Source organism: Amblyomma maculatum, chromosome 9, assembly GCF_055883805.1.
Source record: "Amblyomma maculatum isolate TAMU_Amacu chromosome 9, ASM5588380v1, whole genome shotgun sequence".
Taxonomy (NCBI): domain Eukaryota; kingdom Metazoa; phylum Arthropoda; class Arachnida; order Ixodida; family Ixodidae; genus Amblyomma; species Amblyomma maculatum.
In genome coordinates, this window is record NC_139352.1 from 78,517,352 (window position 1) to 78,543,813 (window position 26,462).

Consider the following 26,462-nt stretch of genomic DNA (forward strand, 5'->3'; position numbering starts at 1 on the left):
ATTTTGAACATAAATGCTTGTGAGCTTTATTTGACGCAGCATATTCAGCAACATGCCAAAATGCAAAATGTTTCACAAAGTTTAAGTGGGAGGTACAGATACTTGACAAAAAACTAATCCTGTTGGAGGACAAGGTGAACGCAGTAGGCAGCACCAAAAAGCTAAATTTACCCTAAAACAAAACAAAGACGTGTACAGGCAAGACTACACATTGTGTGGACTTGCAGAAAGGTAGAAACTGCATATAAAGCTCCAGCTGCAAAAGCATTGCTGCCATGCATAAATGTACAAACTGTAAACATTTAACAAAAATAGCAAAGCCACAGGCTTGTCTTTTAATGGCGGTCAACATCCAGGAACAGATCTGCGGGCAACACCCAGAAAGAGCAACTGGTGTGGCGATTCTACCTGCGCATTGCATTTCCCCGACTTTCTGTATTGGGAAAATTGGCTGTCAATGAAACTTTTTTAAAGAAATTCCTTGCAAGAGGGGTGGTGGATACAACATCCCTCTCTCACCTCTGCCTTAATCCCAACTCTCTCAAAAACTTCACTACGACACGCTAAGCATGCAATTAAGAATAGGATGCATCTAGACTGTTGCATTGCTAAGGGCATAATGAAAAAAACTCTCAGCCTAACCATGCAGTTGTTCAGGCCTTTGTACAGAGGTAGCATTTAGCAGTCATTTTTGTTTTATGTTACCTTTTGGAAGAGTACTTGCCTGATTTGGTAACATCATCTCTCTCATCAAACCAAAATGGCAAGCTTATGCAGCAGTAGTACCGCGGTAGGACCATCTTACACCCGTCAGAGGAACAAAGTTCTACCACAGAGGTTAACTGTGATGGTTCTGATGGTAGGGCACAGGTTCCTCTGATGAGCATATGTTAGTGTTACTTGTACCAACTGCATACGGTGTAGACTTAATGATTATTTCAATCGAAACAGGCAAGTACCTGAGCAAAACATAATATAAAACAAAAATTACTACTAAATGCCACCTCTCTGTGAAATTTGAGCCCAAAAAAGGGACCGGTTAGACCAAGAGAATTTTTTTCCGGTATGCTCTAAGCAACACAACAGTCAGTAGGTGGGTCAGCAGCTTTGGCATTTGGTAGTAGATCTCAAGGTCATGGAACCAAATCTCGGCTACAACAACCACGCAGCAATATAGGCGAAATGCAAAAACACCTATGTAGGGTGCAATGCCAGCTAGTGTTCAAGAGCCCCCAGTGGTCTAAATTAATCCGAAGCCTTTGCATATGGTGTCCCCCATAGCCCCAAAGGTATGTTAAACCCACGTCGTACCAGCACATATAAAATGTGGTTTTAGCAGTCACAAAGGGTAAAATGGTACAGAGCATTCCTCTGATGTTAAAAAAAAATGCTAATAAAAAGCATGTTCCCCTTCTATCACACTAACGGCACGCTCAACCAACTTGGTAAACTGCCACAACTGCATATCAATGGCAACTTGCACATGGCCACTATACTACCCTTTCAAAAGTGCACTGAAACTGCATTTGAATTCTCAACTGCAATCTGAAGAAGGATGTGAACTTTATACAATTATACAACAGTCGCAACTGACGCTGGCCGCTCAACTAGATGGGCACCTTACAGAAGACACACTTTTATCTAGTACATGGAAATTACTATAGCACACTCTTATCTAGTACATGGAAATTACTATAGCACACTCTTATCTAGTACATGGAAATTACTATAGTGTCCTCTGGTGTTCAATACAGCACCCCTAAAAAGTCACAGGAGCATATCGGCTTACGTGTTGTTACACTGGCGTGTAATTAGGCAGTCTTTAGATTCTAATTCCACAATATGTCGCTGATTAAACTTAGCTTAAGCCCCCAAGGATAAAAAACGACAGTTACAGCTACCCTGCCAGCCATCGCTGTCTGCTATCGATCATGTAGCAGGGTCACTCCCGAACTCTAATCAATAAATATTTTTACCATCATGAAAACATTAAGAATAAAAATAAGCCCTCCAGCACAGTAAACTAAAGCTGACTCCAAAACTGGAGTGTAGTTAGTTCCCCAGTTCATGCAGGATGATGTTATACATGCCAGAAAATGGGTGCAAGTGTACTGAAATGATTGATTGCTCTGCACTGTTAATCAAATTGAAGGACCTGAATAGGTGCAATATGGAAAGAGTTAAATATTTATGCGAGGAACCATACAAATGGCAGTGCTGTCAGGTTTCACAAAAGGATGTGAGAAATGTCATAAAGTTTCACTTTGTAGGACCTTTCTACAGTGACCCTACATGCAGTGAACTTTTCAATGCAATAAGAAAAAAAATCCTAAGACAGCGTAAAATATTCGAACCACAAATACTAAAATGGCAGGGAGCAGTACTAACTTTCACAATTCATTCAATTCTAATCAAAACAATGTCAACATGAAACAGTTCTTCTGTGCATTTTGGTAAAAAGAATACCATGCTACAGTCCATTTCTTTAATATTTTTTTACTTCTTTTAGTGCTTTTTGGTCACATGGTATATGGTCACATAGCATACTGCAAGAAAGGCAGTCACTTTAATGGTATACAAGATTAGAATAAGGGACTAATTGTTCACTATACTCCGTTTTATACATCAGGTGCAACGCTGCAAAAGCTACACAAGTAGTTAGCAAGAAAAAAGATGGAGGCATATCACTAAGCGCTCGTTTCGTAGCCGAGTGGTTTCTGCAGAAATGGGTTCTACTCCAAGCATACACACTTGTAATAACTTGCTTCGCGTGCCTGGACATCTTCGCAGTGCGGATCTTATCGAAAAAATCCGCTACGAAGAGGCAGTTGAGATCGCTGCGTTGCGCAGCGTGGAGGGCACCACTGGCAGGGTTGCGGGTCAGTGAAAACACGACACGAACGAAAACGACAAACAAAACATACAAATTCACCGAATCCGAACTTTTCTCCCCAAAAAAGGTGCTTTTTATGGAGTTGATGGTAAATGTAAGATATGTTAAGCTTGCAGACAAAGCAACTGCTATTTCCTTTCGTCAAAAGCAGGCACTATTTTTCAACGCGGATGCAGGGAGCGCAAACAAGAGCTCTAGCTTTGGCAGTGTTGCACTTGATGTATGAAATGGAGTAAGCAGCCATAAGACCACAAAGGAATGCCATACAGCACTCGTAGAAGCATATCGTAATTGAAGAAAAATTTGCCCTGTTACGGGGGTTTGAACACACAGAAGATCACATATGAATGAAAAAAAGAAGCTGCACATCTTCAAAAGTTTCCACAAGATACGCATAAAAGTTTCAGTGTAAATGGGTCCAAAGTAGTTCATGCAGAATAGTGTGAAGCACTCAAATAGCAAACTATAAACTATTCAAAACTTAACATTAGAGTACCAGCTACAGAAATGCTCACTTCTTTTCGATAACCTTATATTATAAAAAAAAGTTGCAGACTTGGTCAGCACAATCAGCAGAAACTTTGTTTTTTGCATCAAGATTAAGACTGCGCTTCGACTTTGGACACAACACTTGGATTTTCACTCCATTCTTACGTCGTCTTTCTTGAGGGACGACCTTGAGGTGAGAACGGTATGCGCAATAGAAGCATCCAACTCCACTGCCCTTACATGCCTGCCACTCCCTGAAAAATTGTGCCAGTCTTTGTGTGGTATTTCAGGCCAATAAACGAGTTATTGACTGAAACATGACCACGTGAGCAATGAGAGAAGATGTCCATTTGAAGCCTTTTCTTTTGCAAAGCAAGAGCGATCAGTTCGTTCACTACCTTAGACTAACCTGTGTCCATATTCTGAGTTTGCGTCGTTTTCAGAAGTCTTGTTTCCGCCCTGACTTAGAGTCACTTGATTGGTGGAAACGGCATAAACGACACTTCTGAAAATGACGCAAACTCAGAATACAGGTCCTGTTCCGTTCCGACAGCTTTCTAGCCATAAAATCACTTAAATGCTGTTTTTAATTTTATTTCCATGCAAAAGCTTAAAATTTGAGAAAACTACCCAGGCCAGTTCACAAGCATGCCTTATCTGCTGATGTTAGTTAGAGAGGACGGCTGGCTGTTTCTATGAAAAAATAATAATGAATAATTTTTAACTAAAGCCAAATGGCAGGTCACTGGTTAGCTGAAAGAGCACAGGTGGGCTAACTATTTTTGTACCACAACAACGAATTGCAGGCACAAACAAGTGCAGCAACAAGGCACACCCAGAAAAGCCAAGTTTGACTAATGAACTGAAAGCATGGGGCAAGAACGAGAAATGAGAGCACACACAATATGCTACAAATGAAGCGCTGCTTTTAGAGTGCCTTCAATTCTTTAAGGCCTTGTTTCTTTGCCCTGATTCAATTTCATGAAAACTGGTCAGTATCAGATGGTCAAACTCATATATTTATGTGCACCAGGATGGTGTCAAATGGGCATTTTACAACCATGCAATAGACAAGACTTGAATTTTGTTTTTATGCGTGTCTCATAATACATATAGATGTATTAAACTAGACACGCAATTTGATTTTCCTTCTCATGAAATTCTTATTGGTGAAAATGCCCTACTAAGGCTCCGAGAATAACAGCACAGCATGTCTAGAATTAAGTATACAGCCATACGAGTGTTATTTTCTACATGTCGCACAATATAAATTGTTCACGGAGCGACTCAACGAAAAAATTATTTCAGAGAAAGAGGCTTCCATTTCTGAGTGGGAAAGATGTTGGGAATAAAAAGTATGCTAGACAAAGGACAGAAACAAAACAAACATATTCATTCCTAAGGAGAACTTCTTTAAAACTTGCGTTTTAAATATTTGCTAAGCATTTGTTTGGCGGACACAACAAAAAAAGTACAGTTTACCTGACTACCTACCAGAGAACCCTTCACTTTTGTGTTGGCCAACAGCATACTACAATTTACGTAGCATGAGCAACACAATGAGATTGCAACGCGCAAGGGGCATTGATTAAACAATGAGACAGTTTACGTTAAACCTCACCATCCTGCAGTAGTGATTGAAATATAAAAGTTACATACACTGCAGTGTTAAGTAAAAAATGAAAGTAAAAAAGCCAAAACAGGCCAGTTTGCCAAGAGATGAGTGAATCAAATTTTCTCATCTCTCCAGGAAAGCCAAATCACAAAGATATTTTGTGAGCAATGAGAAAGATGTGCCACAAAACGAAATTCTATACAGAGAAGAACACAAAGGCAATGGGATGGATGCAACACAGTATGACATTGCAAACAATCTATCCTTCATCTCACAAGGTGTTTGCAGCACTGTGGAAGGTAGAGCTCTGTTGTTTAATCAAGGCTGCAGGAACACAGAAAATAGTCCCCCAAATGTTTAATCATTGGTGAAATCAACATCCAAAGCTCCGTGGAGGGTTGCTGCAAGGTAGCGATGAGCCGCCTTATGTCAAAACGTCTGTTGTATTGCCTAATGGCATAGTTGAAACCACCTATCAAATTGAAGGGGGCAGCATACGCATAGGAACACAATTATGTAGTGCATGCCATCCTGATTAGCCCAGATTGTGGCTTGTAGGACGAAATACAAATTCACGTTCCACTATGCAGCTTGCAGTCTTCTTCCAGCTCCGATATCAAAGTGTTTAGCCCACTATTATGGCATAGTTCAAAAGTAAAAATGCAGCACCCTTCAGTGCAAGTGATTTGTAGTGTATGAAAAAGAGCACAAAACTAAAGAGACATAGGAAGTGAAAGCAAAAAATGAAGGAAATGACAATGCGTCGAGAGTTCGAGGGTACAACGCTGACCCATACCTGCTACAAAGACCGTTACTTCTATGCTTACTATAGTATAAGCATACTATCTATAGTAAGTGTAGCAGGTAATATATCCAGGCAATAAATATGTCAAGTAGAGGGGGAAATTAGAGGAACACTTAAGCTCCACCTTTAAGGGCATGGTATGACAGCGTTAATGGCTCCCATAACTGGTCATGGTTCATCTACACTCATTTTGCTGCCCACTTGAATGGTAACCTTTATATTTTGCCTCAATTATACCACACTTACTATTAGCATGCAGTCATAAGATACCAGGTCATGTCAAAGACTATCCGGCATAGGCACGAATCTCCACTCTAACCAAGCAGTATGAAAATTGAACATATGAACATGGACTAGGGGCAGCATGCCTAACTTGGGATCCAAAGGTCCTACAGGCTGGATTTCGATGTCACCCTCCTATCCTGAAGGGAAAGCCTTGAGTTGGCAGTGCCTACCACCTTGACTATATCATGTTGTCTTGTGGCGTACACAACTCAAGGACCAAGCAGTGCAAGACCATGTCACCTGCCAATTATCACCTGCCATAGCCATGGTAGTGATTTTTCACTCAACGCCAATGCAGACGCCGACAATGCCGATGATGAATTTTCTAGGGAACAGGACCTTTAACGCTGTCAGGTTAAAATAATTCTCAAATTTTCAGATTAGATTTTGCGGAAGGAGCAGGCCAAGAATTTGCAGTGAAACTTCCTATCTTTTCCGAATGGTCATTTATGCGATTTCTGCCAGGTAACTGTACATCCTCATTGATACTGAAAACAACATTCAAGCTAGCCTCACTGATACTCCTCCTTTGCTGATTCTTGCGGAAGGAGGCCACGATCAAAACAAGTTGGCATATTTTAGACACTTTAATAAAGGCCTCATGCTTTCAACGCAAGCAAATACAATGAAAATGCACAGACACTCGAGTCATATTAGGCGACAGTAAAACATGAAGGTGCCAGTTTTAAAAACAATTATCTGAGTTAAATCTACGTGCCCGAATGTATGTGTGTGTTCCTGCACATAGTTTCTCAGGACATTTTATCGTGCCAGCATTAAATAAAGTTGCACCTTACAAACGTCCATCGGATAGTGCTCAGGTCACGCCTACAAATGTGAGCATAATGACTGAAGTAGCAAAGTATAGAGAGTATGCACCAACATTGCAGTGGCCACCATTTTGTGGTGCATGAAAAACAGCAAAAGGTTGCATGCACCTCTAACCAGCTTACCGCCAGCTGCTCTTGCTTGCACTACTGAAGCTGCGTGCTGTGCCACAAAATGGTGCCCACGACGTAACGTGAATACCTGCCATCTATTGACCTGCTATTGTATGATCAAAAAGAGTGCACAACGAGTCAGCACTATGACCATACCCATCTCAAAAAGTAAACGGCCCTCACTGCTGAAAGACAGGAGCAAGTATCACAAGCAGGTGCGAATAGAGGTAACATTCAGGCAATAACTTTCCCATAGCGGCTATGTAAACTATCTCACCCTTGAAATCGTCACAGTTGCACCTAATATATGCAGCTAACTGCATATTGCTTTCTTTTTCGTTTCCCGGCAACAGAGCAGCAAATGGTGCTGGCAGGAATGTACACTTCGTTGTGTTCCCTTAATGTGTTGCAATTTGGCACATCCTTTCTTGGTAAGAACCGAAATAATTAATGCTTGCCCTTCTGCTGTAAATGCACAGGAGCTCCAAGAGCCAGTTAAGCAATGACCACAGCGGAAACTGAACAACGGAAGGATGACCAGGCATACAGGCTTTTGTGCAAATGATCTGCAGCAGCTTGCATAATGAGCACACACGTAGAGATGCAAGTGAAAGCTCAAATCCAATATGTCTGAAGGAATACCCCAAGGTGGGGTGGGATAAATTCGGAACAAGCAAGCAATTACTCATTAGCATCCATTGAAGCTCCCCAGCCCCTTCTACTTACTCCCTCGATTACTCCCGCGATGAAAGCTCTCTTTAGGCTCCCTCAGCCGCTTCTATTTACTCCCTCAACTACTCCCTTGATGCAAGCTCTTCTGAAGCTCCCCCATTTTCCTTCTACTTACTCTCCTCATTACTCCCCATTGCTCTACTGATGCAAGCTCAAGGTGGTGGGGCCTGAATTACTGGGCTCGGCCCAGGCTTGATGTTGTGCTTGGACATGTAAGCAACGACCTGGCTGGGGATCTCAGCCAGCACCTCCTTTGCGAGCTGCACTTGACTGCTCTGCCAGCTGCCTCCACCTTGGAGGAATTTGCGAAAGGGCACAAACTGCACGATGTCACGCTCGGCTGTTCGGCCACCCGAGCTCAGCTGCCTCACGTCGCCATCCAGGGTCTCCATGGCTGAAAACAAGCAACCAGACATGATAATCGCACCCCCTTCCCCCTTTACAACAGTCACTGTGCACACATGGGAACAGTACAGCACAGACGAGGAATGTTCAAACTTTTTAGTCTTTATGTATTTTCAGGCATATTGTATCGGGGACAAAAGTCTGTGGACAATGCAGACTGCAACTAAAGTGCATAACCTTTGTATCAGCCAGCCGCCTCGGACCGTACTTTTTGATATGAAACTTGAACTTTAGTCTTCATGAATGCCAGAGAAATAAGGTGACCATTCGTTTACATCGTGCTTGTAGTCCAAAACTGCCAGACATCCAGTCCAGAGATGTTTGTCCCCATTAGTAAATCTGAGGAGGAGGAAGAAAAGCCGCACAACAGCGCCTTGATTACATCGGTGGCAGAGTAACAAAGACCTATTTGGCTGCAAATGACTCATTTCGACAGTACACAATTTGCACAAAAATATTTAATCATACTAACACACAGCTTATCTGTAACTGCAGAGAAAAAGGTATTAAAGGTTTGTACAGAGAGGAAGATTTAGAACAATGCAGTTCTCAAGAAACACAATAGAGCACAAAAATAAATTCAAATAGTGCAAAAGATAGAACAAAAAGTAGAACATGTGTATACAGTGAACAGAAATGACAGCAGTGGAAACACCAAAAGAAGAAGAGAATTCTGGTACAAAAATTAATTTCTTAACGGTGGGTAAGAACGAATACGCATGGAAGAATCGGGTAGTCCGAATCGGTTAAACAGGGATGGCAATAGCATAACAGAGTGTTTGAAATCCATAATTAGTGCACGGACGTAGCATATACCATTGTTTGTGATGATGTGTTTGGTGGCAGTGCATATTTTTATGCAAGTCATTGGTTCTGCAGAATGCTTTGTGGGCATTTTTAAAAGGGCCACAACTCTGCGTGCTCCTTTTTTTCTTCTTGCATGCATGTTAGGCAGAAAGGGATGAATGCCATGAGATAGAGGATTCTTCAACGCATATTGAAAGGCTGTCAGGGTTCCCCAAGGTAGAAAAGGTTGAGAATCTATGGGACAGACTGTGGCTTCACGGGAGCAGAAAGTTTTAGTTTTCAAAACATGAAATGCAGAGCAGCTCACAGGGACAGCTTATAGCTACCTGTTGCCCGGTCAGTTACTCCTGGAGAAAGAGCATTGCTAATGTGTGCCACCCGTAGTAAACATAATTTTACAAGACTGGGGCCCCACAGAACTAGCCATTAATACAGTAATACAGTTCACCAGGAGAAGTGAAACTGTCTAAAGAGGCAGCAGGAAAAATTGTTAATGAAGGCACAAAGCTGTAACCAAATCAGGCATCATGAGATATTACGGTGACTACTGAGTCATCACTGTCATGTCAGTTGCATTCACCATGAGACAGGATGCAGTAACATCTAACTAGACCCTGCTGAAGTTAGTGCATTATAAAAAGAACATCTTTAACCCTATAATGTAAAAATAACAGACAGGCCTTTGTGCAAGATCTGAATAGTAAAGATTACTCAACCTAATGCCAAACATTGAGAATATCAGAAAAAAAGTGATGACCTTCATGGATCACGTCCACAGCAGTCCCATAATCGCAGAAATGCAGAAGACTAAAAGATACATTAGAGAAAATATGGTTAGGCATGCTTAATTTTTAATGATCCCTGAATCTCTGAGGTTGACAAAACCACACAAATATGCAGGCACATACAACAAATCAAAAGAAAAATAAAAACTGCTTTATCATCTGTTGTGCTGCATTACAATCAGAAAAACTTTAGGCTCTTCAGCCTTTAGGGTTAAATTCTGCAATAATTTCATCTTTCGGCAGCCTTAGTGCATGTCTTGAAAATAGCTGACACTTCGATGCTGTAAAAGATGGGCGAGTTGGCAAAAATCCATTACTAGTGCTAATAATGTGCCTTCTCTTCTATCAGCCTCTGTTTTTTGTGCTGTTTTCACGTTAGTGGACTCTGACCTTGTCCCGCCGTGGTGGAGCAGCGGTTAAGATGCCAGACTACTGTACCGGAGTACCCAGTTTCGTACTTGACCACCGGCAGCTGCGTTTCGATAGGGGTGAAACGGAGAGGTGAGGTCGTGTGCTGTGCGAGGTCAGTGCACGTTAAAAATCCCCAGGTGGTCGAAATTACTCTGTAGCCCTCCACTATGGCCCCTCTTTCTCTCTCTCCGCATTCACTCTCAACTTCCTGGCTTCCTTTACGGTTTGGTTCAGGTGTCCACAGAAAACGTGTGACGGATACTGCATCTTTCCTCTCCTGTAAACCAATTATTATTATTATTATTCGACCCTGAACCTGCTGTAATAAATTATTGAAAAGGTTGTTTCTGCACTCATGGTAGCAATTTAGGTTGTTCAGTGCAAATTATTCTCAATTTACACTCTTCCATCTTCAGGTGCATGTGAAGTGCAAGTCCTTGACTGCCAAAGACAATGGCATAATCTCACCCGACTCACCTGTGAAGTCAGCATTGCCCACGCCAACAATAATGATTGACATGGGAAGGAAAGAGGCCTGGACGATGGCCTCCATAGTCTGTGCCATGTCACTGATGACCCCATCCGTGATGATGAGCAGCACAAAGTAGCTCCTACCATCACGGTATGAGTTTGCAAACCTGCAAAAGTCAAAGCCTTATTTTCAATCAAATCACCATTCCTTTCTGCTCTTTGCAGCAGTGGGCCAAATTTTCTGCAAACATGCACCCTTTGACCTGTCCAACTCTTTGATCCCTTCCTCACTTTTTAAAATCAATTACTAAGAAGAAAAGCAGGCAACATATGCATCAATGACTCGGCAAAAGAGCTCAAATGTGGTATGTATTGGTACCTCAGTCTTCTCGATGTACAAGAAAACTGTCAGAACAGACAATTGCTTCAGAAATTATTACGAGGCACTTGACTTTAAACAAAAAAGTAAAAGCTCAAAAAATTTTCAAATTATTTATTTTTCCCACACCAAAATGGGCCAAATCTGACTACACATCCACACTTTACAAAGAAAACCAAAGAGGTCCCTTAGCGAAACATAAAAGAATACTCGCTGGATTTGATAGTTTTGCAGTATTTAGCATGAAAAACTATGGTACACAGGTCCTCCATAGTCTGCTGGCATTTGAAGCAAGTGGGATAGCATGTGTCCCGCTGTCATACAGTGTTAACCAGATGACTCTTCCCGCGGGTGGAGGTGTCACGCACACTTCGACGCACAGAAGGGGTGAGACTAAAAATTTAAGTAAAAAGAGAACTATTCTAGTACTGCAGTAGCCAGAGGAGCCAAACTATGGTTAGGACATAATAAACATCTACAGCTGCCAGGATCATGCCCCATTTATTTTATATCTCATAAGTAATCTGAGATCAATAAAGCATTGGACATGTGCCTGCAAAGGAAAGTGGTGGTTACCTTGCAACATGGTTGATGACTGGCGTAAAGTTCGTTGGACCATATAACTGGACCGACTGAAGAGTCCTCTGGTACGCTTCCAGGACACCCTGGATGCCCGCGCAGTATGGATCTGTCGTACTGCCGTTCAGAAAGAACTCATGCGAGACACTGCCATCAGGAGGCACCCGGGCTCCAAACCCCAATGCGGGAAACATCTTGTCAGAGTCGTAGTCCTGTATCACCTCTCCGACTGCCCGGATGGCCATTGCATATGCATTGGGCCTCACTGGGTCCAGGAAGTGCAGAGAGGCAGGGTCACGGGGGTCCCCGTTGGAGGCCGTGAAATCCACAGCCACCGTGAAGTGCATCTGCATCCTGCAGAAGCCAGAGACAAACAAGCATTGAAGTTGGCCTCAATTGATAGACTAAGGCATTCTAGTAGCACGGTGATTCACTGAAAAACTAGGGGTGTCCAAATACTCGAAATGGTGAAAGCGAATTGAATATGTTTGTTACTCAGTTCATATTCAATTCAAGAAATGCATATCAAAAAATTTTCGAATATTAGGCAGTGACCAAATACTAATTTCTATTAGGGCCCCGAAAGCCACATTACCTTGTCAAGCTCAATGAAGATTGGGCTTGAAGCTTCAGGAGAACAGTACAGACATGCCCTTTTCACTTTATTCTCAGTCGTTTATTGTGTGGACCTGTCATTTGTACACTGCAAGGGTTGGATCTCACATGAAATTCCGCAAGTGGACTTTCCCCATATACTCTACATGATAAAAACAAGAATGGCCACCATGTAGTAAAATGTGACAATGCTCCATTTATTCTTTGATCCTTTTATAATGTATTAAATACTTAACACCCGCACTCTGGCGCTTGTCTTGTTGCCTTCACAACTCTTCTAGTGTGAGCTCCCCGTACTGTTTCGGTCAGCCATGACATGCTGGAAAGTTCACTTAAAAATTTTAAATTAAGCTCTTGAAAGAACTACAAGTCGAGCTTTCTCCAGCAGTGCAAGTCGTTACGTAAAAATCCCACTCTTTTCACAATGCAACACAGCTCGTACCCCTAATGCACACAAGTCAGAGGTGCAGTGATAGAGTTGTCAGGGCCCCTGTCGCTGGCAAAAAGAAAGTAACCTGGCCACGTAGATATAGCCTCCAACAGTAGCCGCAGATTTGCCAGCTGTTGAAACCATGCTGCACATCACTTTGGAATGCCTAATAGCACATCAAAGTGCATTTCTTACACAGAGAGAGCTGCTTTAAAGAGCTCTTCAATAAGGATTAATGAGGTTTTACCACCAGTCATGTCATTTTTCAGTCACAAGTCCTATCATGGATTTCATTTTGCCCCTCACCTTGCACGGCCACATTACAGCTTGCATCTTGTTGCCCTAGCTAATCAGTCTAGCCTTGCTTAGCGTCAGTTTTAAAGAGCGTATGCCATTTGAAAAAATAAAAATAATAAGGAATGTATTCTTATCTATGTTTTTCACAATTTTTTTTTTTCATATTGAAGAAATATTTTAATATCTGATCTGATATTCAAAGGCAGCTTTTCTCCCATGTTCCCATGCAAAAATTTTTTTTCTTTTTGCATTCCTAATAGAAACAACGCCAAGGAAAGGTAAAAAACTGCTCTGAATGTAGCGATTTATTTTGTCTTCAAAAATAAACAGTAGTATGTGACAATTTCTAATGCTGTTATCATTTTTTACCAGCAACTAACACAAAACCAAAACAAAAAAAAAGGTGACAAAAGCCCATGAAAAACGGCACACTGATGTTACAGAGCTTTCCTCATCAGCACCCTTTGGCTCACAGGAGCAGAGCACGTAGAAGTACACATACTTAACAGGCAAATGTTCATTCTAACAGCACTCCCAAAACTTCCCAATAATATTCTCCCCAACAGTCTCCCGAACTCAGATTTAGAGCTCATGCTATCATTAACATTTCTGAGTCACTTAACTTCCCGAGGAACCTTAATTGTGGTCGCTACCATGACCCCCGTGTAACTCACCCGCCACGAATGTAGTCCAGGAAACTGACCTGCTCCCGGACTGTAAAAGAGACCAGCTTCACCTGCATATATGCGCAAGGTGTCAGTCCACCAAGAGGCATCCACACCCCATGAACCACTTACCACACCAGAGTTCTTGTAGCTCTTCTTCTTGGCTTGCTTCTTTTTGTTGATCAGCTGCAATAAAAATGCCCAGTTAAGACCAAGCAGTGCACCTATAATAACCAGAACACATAGCTGAGAGGGACTGCACTGCAAGGTACACAATGCACTTCTGTCTTGTTGCTTGGAATCACGACAAATGCTGTCAAAAGGTTGCAGCACTGCAATGTGGCAGTCCTTTCTCACATTCTCCTCACTTATACGTATTCATAAGTTAGCTGAGAACATATCCTGGCAATATGAGCAGTTATGCTGCTTTTCAGTCACCGTCACAGCACACTGGCACCATGCATAATGTGCACTTCGCGTCTGGCTGTACTGTACAAATATGGACTGTTTTATAGTTTCTTGTCAGAAACCACTAGAACTTGTACAAAAGACTCATGTACTAGTGTTAAAAAATGTTAAAGCCCAGTTTGGGGTCTTTGTAACCCACTGCGGTGGCTCAGCACTTAAAACAGCTCGACTACTGAGCCGGGGAACCCAGGTTCAATCTTAGCACCAGTGGCCGCGTTTTGATGGAGGCAAAACATAAAGCACCTGTATGCTGTGCTATCGCATTGCACGCTAAAGAACCTCTGATGGTCGAAATTATCCTGAGCCTACCTTACGGCACCTCTCGTAGCCTAAGTTTGGGATGCTATAAACCAAACTAAACCATCTAAGCTCTCTGTCACTCTATGATTGTTACAAAGTAGTAAAATACAATACACCTAGTGGCATTTAGCCCCGTTTGATGGTACACAGTAAAAAATAATTTCATTCAAGGAATGAAATTATTCCAATGGCAATCGGAGAATAAAAATATGTACAGCAGACAAAGTACAAAACAGTACACACAAAGTGTCTGCAAATGTAATGTAACATCCTAAACATAGCAAGGCCGCTTAACATTGACAAAAAAAAAAAAAGAGTAAGATAGAGCATAATGGCAGCTGTGCGAAGAAGTATGTTTGGAAATGACATCCGAAATGTGCAGGCCCTGACTAAACAGGCAGAATAACCTTGGATGTGCTAAATATCGAGTGATTGCAAGAACTGAATCCGAGTAGCTGGTGCTAGAGAGTCAGACGTGATTAACTTGCAAGCCAGTGCCTTTGTGCGAATAGGATCGACTTTAACAGCTATCTCTGACAATGCGGAGAGTGCTTGACATGAAGCATGCAGAGAACACAAGGACTGTGAATATGACAGAAAAGTGCTTTACAATACGCTAGTGTGAATGTTACAAGATGCAAGGATTCATTAAAAACATATATAGTATTTTTCTTTAGTGGGCATTTACCGCTGTGTGGTGTTCCTTTTCACTGCCAACCAGAACTGGGGAGCCCTAATTCAGTTCAGTTTGGTTTCGTGGGGTTTAACGTCCCAAAGCGACTCAGGCTCTGAGAGACACCGTAGTAGAGGACTCCGAAATTTTCGACCACCTGGGGTTCTTTAATGTGCACTGGCATCGCACAGCACATGAGCGCCTTGCTTTATGCCTCCATTGAAAAGTGACCGCCGAGGCCGGGATTCGATCCCGCATCCTTGGGAACAGTAGCCGAGCACCTTAACCACTGCGCCATCCCAGCGGGGGTAATTAAGTTCGAAATACAGCGAGTACATGAAAGTCTTTATACTACAAACATGATTCAAACCTTATAACATTATAATATAGTAAGTAATTACAAAAGTACAATGGTACAATTACAACGGTACAACGGTTGCAGGCCCCGTACCTGATATTCGTTTGCTGGGCCCAGTCCCTGGGACAGGGTACGGACATTGGTGTAGCACTCCCCAATGAGATCATGGCTGCAAGACATACTGCATGTGTGGAGGCTTAGCGTCACACTGTCACAATGAGCGCTCACTCACCCTCCGTCAAGGTCCCAATCGTAGCAGGCCACACGTATGGTGCGGTCATCATCGCCACCACTCAGCTGCCGCATCTGGATGGTAAAAGGACGCCACGTGGGGTTGAGGCTCTTTTTGACCACCTCCGTGCGGAAAACCGCTGTGTAGCTGTTGTCCTCGCTGACGCGGTAGAACTCCAGGAAAGGGTCTGACTTGCCAAACCAGTCTTTCTTCTCAAGCTTCTTGCCCTGCCACTGCATGTCGACTACTCGCTGCACAGAACACAAACAGCAGAATTTACCATGGTGATGTCACTGCACTACGAGAATCGCCCACAGCTTCCTGTTGTACCACAACTATGTATGGCTTGGAAACAGGCAGATGCCCAGACAGTTACATATTGTTGCCACAAAATTCCATCTGTAGTCCAGTTCACAAGGAACTTTTTGTTTTCTGTTTTGAGCAGCAAGTCTAAGTCGAGCTTAGTGTTAGCGGTTCAATAAAATACATAACGCTTATGTCATCAGGAACGTTGTTTTCTTCATCTGCACCTATTATGCATTGTTTAACAGACCATCAGCTTGACTAGTTTAGCTATGAGCTTAGCTATCCTTTCCTTCTTTTATCTGGAACATTAGAAGGTCACGGTGTTTAGCTCTCAAGCATGGCCCCTAGAGATCAGCACCTTGACTAGTGATGTCATGCACTTGCACCTTGAGTGGAAACAGTGCTGAATGAACTGGCCACAGAGAGCCTCCATCCACACCCCATCTCTTGCATAGAATATCTAAACAGATCATCCATCTTTGCCTGGTCATCTTCTCTCAGCACCCATGACCGAATCATACGCCACAATCCTGACGCCATATTCAGCTAGTCAAAGCCGGTCGGCTGTCCCCATCTATGTCCACATGTGATGCAGTGCTCCTTCTGAACAGCGTTTTCTATGCATAAGGACCATACATTTCTGGGAAATAAATCTGTTTTGCTTATCCTCTGTCTGAAGACTGTAGGTGCCCTTAGGGCGACATAACACACCCACTGAGCTGCAAAACTGAAACAAGCTGCACATCCTTGGACCCAAATTATCTGCACAATGAGCTTGCATGAACAAAGATCAATACAAGTAGGGCTTCTCTCAGGTTTTTCCTCTGAGGGCCAAGTTAAAATCAGTTCTCTTCTGCAGTCTATTACCATGCCCTGATAAGGACAGCACAGCTTCAACAGAGGTACAATTGCTCCACACGGACTGTATTAATTCCTCTTCGGAAGGGAACGAATCAGGCAGCATTCGTCGCATGAAAAGAGTGAAGACAAATTTAAAGCTATAATCAGTTCAGTTCAGTCGTTCAGTCGTGTCCGACTCTTCGTGACCCTATGGACCATATTACGCCACGCTTTCCGGTCTCTCACTATCTTCCTAACATCACATAACTTCATCTGCAGCACCTCGATGATGCCATCTAACCATTGCGTTCGCTGCCTACCCCTTCTCCGGTGACCCTCAAGCTTTCCCAACATCAAATCTTTCTCCAGCTGAGCTTTAACTTTAGAATTTAACGCTCCAATGAGCAGTCAGGGTTTATGGTCGACAATATCGACTGATTTGATCTTCTGGCCGTCCAAGGAACTCTCAAGAGTCTCCGCCAGTACCACAATTCAAACGCATCAATTTTTCAGCGGTCAGCCTTCTTCACAGTCCAACTCTCGCATCCATACATCACAACTGGAAAGACCATAGCACGAGTTATACGGATCTTGGTTGGCAGACTAATGTCTCTGCTCTTTACTAAGCGGTCAAGGCTAGCCATGGCTCTCTTTCCCAGAAGTAGGCATCTCCTAATTTCATGGCTGCAGTCTCCTTCTGGGGTTATCTTGGAGCCCAAGAAGAGAAAATCTGTCACAGCTTCCACTTCTTGTCCCTTGATGCTCCAGGACTTGATGGGGCAAGACGCCATGATCTTTGTCCTTTTAATGTTTAGTTTAAGCCCAAACTTCTCACTCTCTTCTTGTACGCGCATCAGAAGTCTCTCGAGTTCCACTTCACTTTCTGCCATTAAAGTGGTATCATCCGCATATCTAACACTGTTGATACGTTTTCCAGCAATCTTCACTCCAGCTGAAGACTCATCCAGACCGGCCTTCCTCTGCATATAGGTTAAATAGGCAGGGCGACAGTATGCAGCCTTGCCTCACTCCTTTCTCAATCGGAAACCAATCAGTAAGACCATGCCCAGTTCTGACTGTGGCCTCTTGCCCTTCATACAGGTTCCTGAGGAAACAGATGAGGTGAATTGGAACTCCCATCTCTTGGAGAGCTTGCCACAATCTGCTGTGATCTACGCAGTCAAACGCTTTCGCATAATCAATAAAGCAGTAGATGGGTTTCTGGAACTCTCTTGCTTTTTCCATGATCCAACGAAGGTTGGCAATTTGGTCTCTAGTTTCTCTGCCCTTGCGAAACCCAGCTTGCATGTCCGGAAGCTCCCGATCCACATACTGCTGCAGCCTACCTAGGAGGATTTTCAACATCACCTTGCTAGCATGCGAAATAAGCGCGATCGTGCGGTAGTTGGAACAATCTTTGGCACTGCCTTTCTTTGGAATAGGGATGTAAACTGACCTCCTCCAATCCTGTGGCCACTACAGGGTTGTCCAAATTTGCTGACATATGTATACAGAACGTTAACAGCTTAACGTGTATATGTTAACGTTAACAGGGGGGGTAATGCCAGACGTCAGTCCTTCGGAATCGTGCTTCGGCTAGAAGAGGAGGATGGCGTGGGCTTGGATCAAGAGTAGGGGGGTTCACTCTGGCTCTGGGAGAGCCGTACCCACTGTGGTGCTGGTTTAGATGCGGCACAGTGGGGTTCCCTCTTGGAGGATCACAGAGGTTATGCTGCTGAAGCACGGCCGCGTACGTTGGCACACTCGGTGGCGGTGGCTGCACACCAGGCACAGACGGTTCCGGGACGACGGCTTGCCTCACTTCTTCGCGAACGACCTCCGCGAGTGATGGAAGCCTCGACGACGATGTTAGACCCTGTAGCTGAATATGTCTCAGCTCTTCCCTGACCACAGATCGAATCAGCTCCCTTAAGGCATCATCAGAACCGTTGATGCCGGAACCGTAGACGACCGGTGACATGGCGGACACGTTGCAGGTATAGTGCTGAGCCCTGTGTCGAAGCGTTTGTTCTATCGTGGTGGCCTCCGCTAGGAACTCTGATGCCGTGCCAGGTGGATTGCGCACAAGCCCAGCAAATAGTTCTTGCTTCACCCCGCGCATTAGGTGGCGCACTTTAGTCTCCTCTGACATATTTGGATCAGAACGCCTAAAAAGGCGGATCATGTCCTCGTAGAACATTCCAATGCTCTCGTTTGGGGCTTGGATACGAGATTTCAGCGCCGACTCCGCACGCTCCCTTCGGTCGTTGGCGGTGTAGGTCGCCAACAGCTGGCGACGAAAGAGGTCCCATGTTGATAGTGTCGTTTCGTGGTTCACGAACCACGTCCGCGCTGAATCTTCAAGAGCAAAGTAAACATTATAGAGCTTCCTTTGCTCATCCCAGCCGTTGTAATTGGCGACCCGTTCGAATTGGTCCAGCCAGTCTTCAGCGTCCTCATAAAGCTCGCCATGGAAGGACGGTGGCGTTCGAGACTGGAGGACGACGAAATGGGGTGAAGACTCTCCGTTAGCAGCAATGTTCGTGTTGGATCTATGCATGTTGGCCACAGGTGTGCAGGAAAGAGGCCCGAACTCTGGCGACTGACCTCGAAGGCGGCGGCTGCAACTGCGATGGACCGGTGTCAAATCCGTGGTGGCTCTCGGTTGCCCTTGAGGGGTTGCACTCAGCAAAAAGGGAAATCGTACCCGGCTGCTCCACCAGAAAATGTAACGAGTACAAGGCAGCGATCACTGATCGGAACCGTTTCACGCGCTACCTCAGTTTCGTCCTCTTTGTCCTCTGTTCTTCTTTGTCCTCTTTTCAGAGAGGCATGCGGCAATAATATTGTCAACAAAAACAACAATATTTTCCTATCAACCTAGCCAAACTATGTAACAATCCCTAAGTAGTCTGATTATTGCCTGAGAAAATCATCGCCGCACTTCACTCTAGGTTACTGAGCTTACTATATGCTTGCTTGCTTGTGTAATACTTTTAGACGGATGTTGAGGACAGCTCTCTCTAATTTTTTTCTTTTGAGAAAATGATTTTATGGCTGTAAGCAAAAGATGCGTTAGTAATAAAAAAAATGATTTAAAAACTGGATTTTCTTTTTTTTTTCAGCGACTAATCAATCATTATCGATCAAGTGTACCCCTGATGAGAAGTATAAACAAACTACAGTGTGGCCAGACTCTAGGCCCCGTTTTCTCCAGTTGCCTGGATACTACACCCACGTCCCTGCCCGAAATAAAAAGACCGGACCAAAAATCAGATCCTACATAACCTGTGCTTACCTTACAGTCGATGACCTCCTCCACAGTCACTGAAAGGAAGACACGTGAGTCGTATGGCGGCCATGAAAACAGGCCTTCCTGAAAGAAACTCACACAGAATGGTGCCGCAGTTGCCTGTGTTCCCCCTGCAAGCAAAACAACCCTGCATGCATTACAAGCACAGGAAAGGCCAGGTGGCTGCAATTAGATTAAATCAATACGGTTGAATCACTGAACGGTCACCCACTCTATTTGCCAAGCAACACAGGACTCGGAGGCAAAATCAGCATATCAGACATCACTCTTACATCTCTGTACGTAACTTTTTTTGTTATTAAACACAATATCTATTAATATCAGCTGAACTATATTCTCAGCTACAAAAACCGCAGTGAGGCACCCATTAATCCCATACTAACTACATTTTCTTTATGCTATTATTCCTTTCCTGTCAGAGGTAACCTACATCTCTGCAACAACTATTGCACAGCTCTGTTGCAAAAAATCAAACATGCTGACAGTGCAATATAGTAAACAAGAAGTATAATGTAACAATTCTGAACACGATTACAGTCATTTTTTAAGGATTTATTTCGGCCCCCCTTTATTGGCTGAACCGAGGCCCCATTGTCCGTCTGCCATTCTTCATTGGCTAAAGCGCAGCGATAGTGAAAACACAGCATCACTTCACCCAGTGACATTATGTCAGTGTGGGCAGACATTAATTAGTTTAGGCTGTATTAAAGATTGCCCTGGCCGCACCGTCTTGCGAGTGTGGGCAGACAGAACGAAAGGAAAATAAAAGCGCCCAGCCCAGCTAGTGACAGAGGGCAGGAAATTCAAAAGAAGGATGGAATCGGTTTCAGAATCGCCTGTGGAACACGAATCTGGCCAGGGCCACTCACGTCAGCTGGTGCTTGACCTGTCTGCCTTGGTAAGCGACCAACTCTCCCAGTGTGCAACTCAGCTGACCAAGGAAATCCTGCAGAAAAGGGACAGTACAGGTGTGTAATGAACTGCCATTATTAATAAAAAAAAAAAAACAAGCCTTCTATTCTCGCAAAACGTCGCCACTGTTTCTCTTTTCTTTGCACACTGCAAAGAAGTGTTTTGCTCAGCAGCCATTACTACCTATGTCATAGATTGCACCAATCAGAAGTTGAAGGCAAACTCTTATATACACAGGCAGTAAGACTGACTCCTGTAGTGTTCTGATGAAAACTATACAGCACACAAAATTCCGAGCCACGAACAACACTGCACCAATCCGCACCTATGCACAAAGCTAGATTTAGTAGCCCCTTGCCAGTAGATTGATTAATACTGATCACGTATCAAAAATATTTCCCTCTGAGAAAGACAATGACCATCCATTTAAAGCTAAAGTATCTCTTCTGTTGTTTATCTACTCGCACTTCTCATTCTTGAAAAAAAAGTGCAAAAAAACTGTGACCAAAAGATTACCAGTGCTGTAAGCAGATGATAAGCTAAAGTAGGTCGGAGTATTAGCTACTGGGTTGCCATTGCAGAAAAAACTAGTGTTTTAGGCTACACTAAATAAGTGAGCCCTAGCACTTTCAGTGAAATAATGTCTTTGCCTGGCAAATGACAACCCATCAAATGCAGCTATCTGTTTATCTGATCATCTAAACTAGAAACATTCAAGATTTTCAACACAAAAATTTACATGGAGGAGTGTGGACTATGTTCCTCGCAACCTTTCAACAACCTTAACCAAAATCTCCACCTTTTTCTTTATCCAGAAAAAATACTAAGTGCTATGCAAATACAACACAGCCTTGCTTACCTCAAATAATTTGTGACTATGCATGAAACAAGGATATCACGAAGTGATAAAAATAGTGGCAATTTCTATTTCTCACAGAAATCTTGCATGTGAACCAAAGCCACATGATTGGACAGATGTGAATATGCAGGTCAGTTCCTACATTATCACTTACATGATCTTGAAGGTTTGTGCTTTTGCTATCGACGTCGTACCTGCACCATAAAATAAAATAAAACAAAGAAGCATGACAGTTTCTTGAAAATGGATAGGCAATCAACTCCTCACAGTTTAAAGATGAGCTGTTGGCGCTCCTCAAAGAAGTAGTCCACCAGAAACTTGGTGACGAAGTCTGGGTCAAGGCAGTCCTGCATCGTTTCTGTGCGTCCCACCTGAATGAAGACCATGCTTGGTATTAAACCATCACTCTCTCCGTGCAACTGTGTTCCACTGTTACTACTCAATGTGACTGTATGCTGATTTAGTGGCGATAAGTGCTTGAGCCAACAATAAAGGCAAATGTGGCTGAACCGAAAAAGAATCTTAGGTTTTTCTGTTTCTTCTATTAGCTTGGAGGTTAATGAAATAAACTTAGGATACTGTAGCCGACTATGGAAAGAAATGTGCTGTCTGCAACATCAAGGGACAAGTGGGGGGCAGAGGGAATCAAGAAACAAACGAGTTATAATGATATCCTAGTTCAAATCAAGGAGAAGAAACGAGTTTGGGCAGGGCATGCAATGCAAGATGGTCATTAAGGATAATGAAGTGGATTCCAAGAGACGGCAGGCACAGAAGGGAATGGCAGAAAGTTAGATGGACAGATGAAATTAGGAACTTAGCGAGGACAAAATAGGCATATCTGGCAGAGGACAGGACTAATTGGAGGGACATGGGGGAGGACATTGTCTTGACCAAGGGAAGTATAGCTCCATAGGTCTCGTGGTCAACACATAAAACTTACCTCCCACCAATTGTCAGCCTCAGAAGCTCGCATGAATAACACACACATTGGGTCCGACTTGGACAGAACATCTTTCTGCTTGAGGTGCCTGAAAAAAAAAATTGTGGGGGTTTAAGCATTGTCGACCTTGTGATACGAGTGAAAACTATGACAGTAGCCACCCTCAGTAATCCCTGTAACACTGCCCTTTCAATCCCTGCAATTATTTTCATATTCGATTAGGTTTTAGGGACAGGAAGGCACAGGTCACACCGCAGTATACTCATAGCCACACTTTGTGCTCTGGCTCCTTAAAGGCTCATTGCTAGCCCACGTTGTCATTGCATATTGGTTTATAGGAAATGAAAGGCACAGCATCTGTCACATTTTCTCCGTGGACACATGAACCACAAGCAACCCCCACCACGCCTCTGCTTGAAGGTCAAGTCTGGTCCGCCGTTGACCTTGGCTCCTGCTAGGCCAATAAAGCTTTCACCTTTAAAGGTGTGAAAACATATGTCAACAGCACTTGCTCAGAACATAGCATTGGTGTCCCACTTAGCTCACTCATTCAGTTAGTTTTGGACATATACAGGTAAACAAGTATCCAATTTCAGAGTCTGAAAAATGCCATCACCATATTTCACTTGTAAAAGCTAGGAACCATGTTACACATGTATCAATGAGAAAGCCATTCCCTAATGATACAAGCCACCGCCTCCTTGGAGTTGCCATCTATAGGAATCACTTGTGGAGTCCCCATCTCTACAACATGAGAGACTGATACCGATTGCCCAAGTCCTTTCCTTTGTTGGAGGAAAGTGGGGCGCATCACTACACTCGATAATACAGCTGTACTGCTGTTCACTACTGCTGGGCTACATGTGGTAAAGCTTTCTCATATTCAATAACATTAAAAGGACAAACATCCAGACTCTTCAAAGTGTGCAAGCGCAAGCTCTCCATATCTCGCCCGGACTGCCTAAACGTGCCTCAAAAATAGTTACTATTCTTGTCGCCCTACTTCACCCCTACTTCTAAGACCATACCGAACCATATGGAGTTGACGTGAACCTCAGGTTCACCTATCCCTGGAATTATGAAGAAAACTGGTGTACAACTGCCTGCTGTGAAACAAGCAACATTCAATCATCTGTATTCTAACCACACTCATCATATAACAGTGCATATCTGCACAGATGGCTCAGTTAACTCAACCAGTTCCCCGGAGTCTGTGGTGATACCGGCTTGATAAAGGTGACCTATCTCACTGCTTCAAATGATGTGGAACTAGCTGCCCTAAGGGCTGCATTTGAGTTCCTCAGCCAAGAACCTTCATGTGACTGACTGGTCAGGTTTCACTGATTCTAAAGCAGCCCTACCAGGCCTGCAGGCTCCACTATGCCACTGGCTGCATGAACAACTCATTGCAATGATCCGAAGGCCGTACCACAGCGCCATATTGAAAGGTCACAACATCAGGTTTAATGGGTGCCAGGACATTGCGATATTAAGAGGAAACCAACAGGTGGATGACGCTGCCCGTTCTCTGCAACGATGAAATTCAAGTCAGTATCCCTGTATAGAGAGTTGACAACTTGACACAGCATGTGGAGCTTCACTTTCTGGTGCTGAAGCTCTCACTTTATGCGTGCAACACGGGAAAGTTTTGCAACCGTCGCCTCACGGCACTGGATCTTGGATTGCACCTGTCTTCCACATAGCATAGTGCTTCACAAAGCTACACTGTTGTACTTTCTACAGCTCAGTGTTGCTTTTACAACACATAGTATGCTTTTCACATGGAAATGGCTGACAGACCTGCTTGTGAAAGATGTGACCACGAGGAGATATTGGATCATCTGCCATGTGAGTGCCCTACTTCTGCGAGGAAAAGGCACTGTCTTGTGCTCTGTACCACCTCAATCCTCAGCTTTTAACAGAGGATAAGAGCCTCGGATCGTGATGACAGAAGTTGACTGCAGGCATCGTTTTGTTACCTGAGAGCAACTGGCTTGAGCGACAAACTGTGACTGTGCTTCTTACCCTTTCTCTCTTCCTCTTATTTCCTGTTCCCCAGTGCATGGAAGCCAACCCAACACTTTCCTGATTTGCACTGCAACTTTCCCTCCCTCTCTCTCTCTACATACCCACCTGTACTCCTTGATCATGTTACATGGATCTCATTTTATTCCCATCAGCCCACAGACCTTAAAAGTATGTAACTTGGGGCTTTTTTGGCTTAAGCCGAAATTATTGAGCTTGATAAAATGTTGTAATTTAGTGGCTGAATAGTTATAAATTTTGTTTAACTGGGAAGTTATGTGCAATGAGAATATATGAGCAAGAGGTACTACATCCTGCAGCCCACAAAAGCAAAATGCCTTTTCAAAATACTACTATATATTTTTCCCCTTGGCAATGGGCCTCATTATGACCAGTATTGCAGGCGAATGACAAATATGTACCACCACATTGTTTTGTTTATGGGATATGTGAAATGGGTCTCCCATCTGTTCGGTGCGTCTCGTTCTGTAGTTGGACCGGCACCATGAACTCTGGTGTGCGATATTATTTCACCGATTAACAGGTTCCTTACTGCCCATGACACAGCAAGCGTGGCATTTTTTCACTTCTATTCAGCGAACTGAGGCGACGAGATTGCCTGCACGGTGCACCTCAGACACTTCGCAGTCGGAAACAGACAGCGGTTTTCCTTATCCTTTCAAGTCTACGAACAAGGCATGGAAAGGAGGCCTAGAACAAAGTCATGTCCTCTACCCAGCGCCTCCTTCACCTACCACCGTCAACAAACGACCCGCTACTGTTTTCCATCCTATGCACACTGTTCGTACGACCGACACAGCATGGAGCGAACCGGTCGGCGGGAAGGCGTGTCTGCGCCCAACCCCCTACGCAGCGAGCAATCACCTCTGAAACTAACGCATACAGTCTCTTTACTGAACCGTTCGACAAAAATTTTTAGAAAACACTGATCCTACTGGCTGTCTAGTCAGTAGGATCATGTTAAAATTGCCGCACCCACCTGCAAGACACGCTGATCTCCACTTTCGTCACGGGCATGCACGCTGCTGCTGGAGTGAATGGCTGGGTCGGATTCGCCATTTCGCGCGGATAACCACCTTGTAGTGCTAATGAATCTCGGCAGGCGACTCAAAACGAGCTTCGACAGTCACATCTCAAACGCACTGCACAACGCGCGAATCAGCCGGTGCGTAATCCGAGAGAAATCCAGCGCTGACACACAAACAGATCGATTCCCGGTGTGAATGACTTCGACGCCGCCGACGTCACCGCACCGTAATGGACAATATCACAATATGCCACTCGGTGCCCTGTATTTCCTCTTTGACAAAACAAATTGTAAGCTTTCGTCGTGGAGGAAAGAATTTTGTTCGTTTCTGGCAGCGCTAACATTTTTCGCTTCTATTCCATGACGTTTCAAGTGCCTCATGCGCGACTGACGGCGGCGCCACAGGTCCTGTAGAGTCGTATCCACGTCTTGCATGGTCATACGGAAGGCTAGGAGCGATAGATTTTTCTCTTGGCGTTCATTGACTGGTACCAATAAAGTATTTTTTTATCTCCCAAAGCGTTCCCAGCTATCGCCTCTTCTAGAAAAGAGGCGATCTCCCAGCACATTCCAAATTACCA

At 43.8% G+C, this 26,462-nt stretch overlaps 1 protein-coding gene across 2 annotated transcripts; it reads right to left on the reverse strand.

The window, feature by feature from the left end:
- On the reverse strand, window positions 1–26,257 carry LOC146179528 (copine-8-like). 2 transcript variants are annotated; one of them, XM_084579178.1, is made up of 14 exons: window positions 25,834–26,257; window positions 22,809–22,896; window positions 22,133–22,236; window positions 22,020–22,059; window positions 20,964–21,040; window positions 20,173–20,204; window positions 20,080–20,108; window positions 15,636–15,886; window positions 15,497–15,572; window positions 13,737–13,790; window positions 13,614–13,675; window positions 11,595–11,951; window positions 10,646–10,806; window positions 1–8,154 (listed from the first exon to the last, which is right to left on the reverse strand). In XM_084579178.1, the coding sequence occupies exons 1-14, from the start codon at window positions 25,911–25,913 to the stop codon at window positions 7,913–7,915; spliced, it is 1,653 nt and encodes a 550-aa protein (XP_084435304.1). In that variant the 5' UTR covers window positions 25,914–26,257; the 3' UTR covers window positions 1–7,912. The 2 variants fall into 2 exon arrangements, with proteins under 2 accessions (XP_084435304.1, XP_084435303.1); XM_084579177.1 differs by having other exon boundaries at window positions 15,497–15,584.
- Window positions 26,258–26,462: the final 205 nt, after the last annotated feature.